General features: G+C 38.5%; 1 protein-coding gene across 3 annotated transcripts in view; it reads right to left on the bottom strand.

Moving 5' to 3' along the window:
* Nucleotides 1-3574, bottom strand: part of stard13b (StAR related lipid transfer domain containing 13b) — a 96968-nt gene that overhangs the window by 76086 nt on the left and 17308 nt on the right. For 2 of the 3 annotated variants that reach the window (XM_016479158.1, XM_016479163.1), the window contains exon 3: nt 320-487. The exons of the other annotated variant lie outside the window; for it this stretch is intronic. In XM_016479158.1, coding sequence (XP_016334644.1) covers nt 320-487 — 168 coding nt within the window. The remainder of the gene's footprint in view (nt 1-319; nt 488-3574) is intronic. 3 annotated transcript variants of the gene reach the window in all.

The raw sequence follows: 3574 nt of genomic DNA on the forward strand, positions 1-3574 counted from the left end.
AAAACTGCATTTTGTATTTACTTGCATTATCTTTGTGTAATATAAAAATTTGTTTGATGATCTGATTTGATGAATTGTGACAAATATGCAAAGAATTTAACAAACAGGAAGGGGGCCAACACTTTTTCACACCACTGTATTAGATATCCAAAAGAATAGAATAGAATAGACGATTGATCAGATATGATTTGGATAAAATCCTGAAGCTAAAAAGATTATGCGCATTTCAAAGAAGCTAAGGCAACATATTTCCTATAAAATGATTACTGATCAACAAACTATGTACATTATATTTAATGAGAAACAATGTGAGAGTGACCTGCAGGGATGCTCTGTCATTAGTGGTGTGTCTCCGGGTGGTGTTGGGTGTGTGGGAGGGGGAAGAGCCAGCGCTGAGAGCTTCCTCTATGTACAGATTGAGCTGATCTAATCTCTTCATTAGCTGGGTCATAGATTCAGACCAGGGAGACAGGACCTGAGGAGACTCCTGCATGCAGACAGAAGAGACATAGGACATCACAGACAAACAAACACTGAAAATAAAACTGATTAGACAGAGTCATTACATTAGACTCGGCCATTCAGTCAAGGGTCTGTGTTTCTTTTGTACACAGCCAAAAATAACCAACTTGATGAGCCAGCACTGATTTCAGAGCAGTGTCTTCTTATTCCTCAAAGCTTTCAAAGTCACACTAAACTACACACTGCATGAAAACACTATCACACCAACACTTTCTCAGAGGAAAATGTTAATGCTTAGACTTAGTTATTTCATTTCAGTATCAACTTTGTCTCAGATGATTCTCCTACAATTCAGTGGAAACAAATAAGACAACTGCTGACATACGGTAAGAGCACAGATCTATAAAATTAAAGTGGACAGAACAGCCCAGATCATTTTGACTGAACAATCTGATTGGAAATGCTTGACTTCATAATTAGATTTCAGTTTGACATTTCAATGCACAGTTTGAGACATCTCTACAATCTTTTTAACACATTTTCAAGGAATATATGTCTATATGTAATGATGATAGATAGAACGATACGTAGAACAAAATAATGATATGTAATGATGATAGATAGAACGATACGTATAACAAAAGAATGATAGACAGACAGACAGATAGATAGATAGATAGATAGATAGATAGATAGATAGATAGATAGAACGGTACACAGATAGAACAATAGATAGAACAGTAGACAGAACAGTGGACAGATCGAACGATAGATATAGCCAGATAGATAGAGCGATTGATTGAATGATGCATAGAACAGAGCAACAGACAGCAATAAACTAAATGACAGAATGATATACAGATAGAACAATAGAAAGAATAAACGTCAGACAGAACAATGTATAGAATACTAGATTGAACAATTGATCGATAGACAAAGAAGAAGATAAGACAAGACAAGACAAGACAAGATACATAATTTAGAAGTTGTTGCTCTGTGACATTATCTTCTCCTGAGCAGCTATATATTAGCATTGAGAGTCAAATGTCCCAGCGCCACACATATTTGAACCAATACTTGCGAGCAACCCAGCTGCCATTGTGGTCCAAACATAGTCGTGTGGTATTCCTCTCCTTTCTCCTCACTGCTACTTTCACTGCTCCCCAGACACCCCTGTCAAAGAGTATAAATAGACTGTCCTGTCCAGCTCAGACCGGGCAGAGGGTTCCTGGGCTATAAATTACCTTCACCTACCTCACTCACCAAGCCGTAAATCAACAGGGTTGCCCCTTTACCAACAGGAAGTGGAGGGGCCAGAGAGCAGGAAGAGGGCAAAGATGAACTGTGAGGAATATTTAACAGTAACGTCCCGGTGCGGGAGACACAGCTGGCGGAAACGGTAAAGTCCTTCTTGGGATCTGGAGCCCCAAGGCAAAGATTACGCTCCCTCTCATCCCCACACAATGATGCTATTGACGGCTGTCATGCCAAAATGGGACACATTTGTCTCAGGCAGCAGATATACATGGTTCGGTTGAAAAGGGGGGCCACATACAAGGCATGTAAAATCTCAAGGAATGTGGGCATGGTAAGACCCTTAACCAATTAGACTCAAGATGCTGACATTCTTTCAGAGAGTGAACAAAGAGGCACAAAAGTCTCGGCCTTTCTTGAACAATTTTAAATGATACACTACCATTCAAAAGTATGTTTTCAAAAGAAGTCTAATATGCTCATCGAGGCTGCATTTGATCATAAATAGAGTAAAAACAGTAATATTTTGAAATATTATTACAAAATAGCTGTTTTCTATTTTAATATATTTTAACATGTTATTTATTTCTGTGATAGCAAAGCTGAATTTTCAGCATCATTACTCCAGTCTTCAGTATCACATGATCCTTCAGAAATCATTATGCTGATTTGCTGCTCAAGAAAAAATTCTTGTTATTATCAATTTTGAAAACAGATGTGCCGCTTATTATATTTTTTTCCAGGTTTGGGATGACGATGAGGTGCTTAGTTTGGGCTGCAAACACAAAGGTAAAGGTCCAGGATACCAAGTAGGGGTCTGAATTTGGCATGACATAACAATATCCATCTGCCTGATCTTTGAGTTTCACGAGTCAAAGCTAGCAAGAAGGCTTTCTTGTTGTCCCTCTTAAGACATCAGCGCCGCTCTGTCGTGCCCTTCTGCGACGGACCATTAACCCTCTTAACTCTGACAAAATACGATGAATTTGTTTATAACGTTCAAATCTGACCCCCATGCCAGTGGCGGCTCGTCGGGGGACGCAGGGAAAGCACAGCTTCCCCAAAATTTTGAGGTGAAAATGGGAGGAGAACGATTTAATGTTAATAAAATTCACAATTCATTTCATTTCAGCTCTCATGCCTCCGTTAGTAAAAAAAAACTAGCCAATCACCATCGAATGTTCACATTCAGCGCTGAGGATTGTTGAGAAAAGTAACCTCGCAAGGGAGGCTAGCCTCCCTTCTGATGTATCAACCAATCATCATAGAGATGTAAATTACGTGATATTAGTTTGAACGTCTCCCACTGCATTGATAATGTACCAAGTACTTATGATGAGTAGCGTTATTGAATATTTGATCGCCAACAGATTTACCAAGATGTCATACAAATTAAAAATAAAGGGAGAACACGCCTAAGCTGGATATAGGCTGCAGCTCTCTTTTAACACAGACTTTTAAGAAGGGATGGATGTTTGCTTCAAGTGATAGGCCAGGTAAGCGAAATTATATTATCTTGCTGTATGTGTGTCGTTTTCTTTACGTTTTCTGACTAAAAGCAACCAAAAAGCCATTTTAAAGTGGTTAAGCAAATAATAATAATAATAATAATAATAATAATAAATAAAGATAATAGGCAGGGATCCCCAGACCAATACAATTAGTGTGCCTCCTCTATTTTAAAACCCACGAGCCGCCACTGCCCCATGCAGAGTCTTGAGTGAAAAAAATTTGTGTCTTCTCAGAAATAAAGGAGGATGTTGTTCAATAACGTTAATAAACAGACTTAAAGGGGTCATATGATGCGATTTCAAGTTTTCCTTTCTCTTTGGAGTGTTACAAGCTGTTTGTGAATAGA

This window comes from Sinocyclocheilus anshuiensis, unplaced genomic scaffold (genome assembly GCF_001515605.1).
Source record: "Sinocyclocheilus anshuiensis isolate Anshui unplaced genomic scaffold, SAMN03320099.WGS_v1.1 scaffold1170, whole genome shotgun sequence".
Lineage (NCBI taxonomy): Eukaryota > Metazoa > Chordata > Actinopteri > Cypriniformes > Cyprinidae > Sinocyclocheilus > Sinocyclocheilus anshuiensis.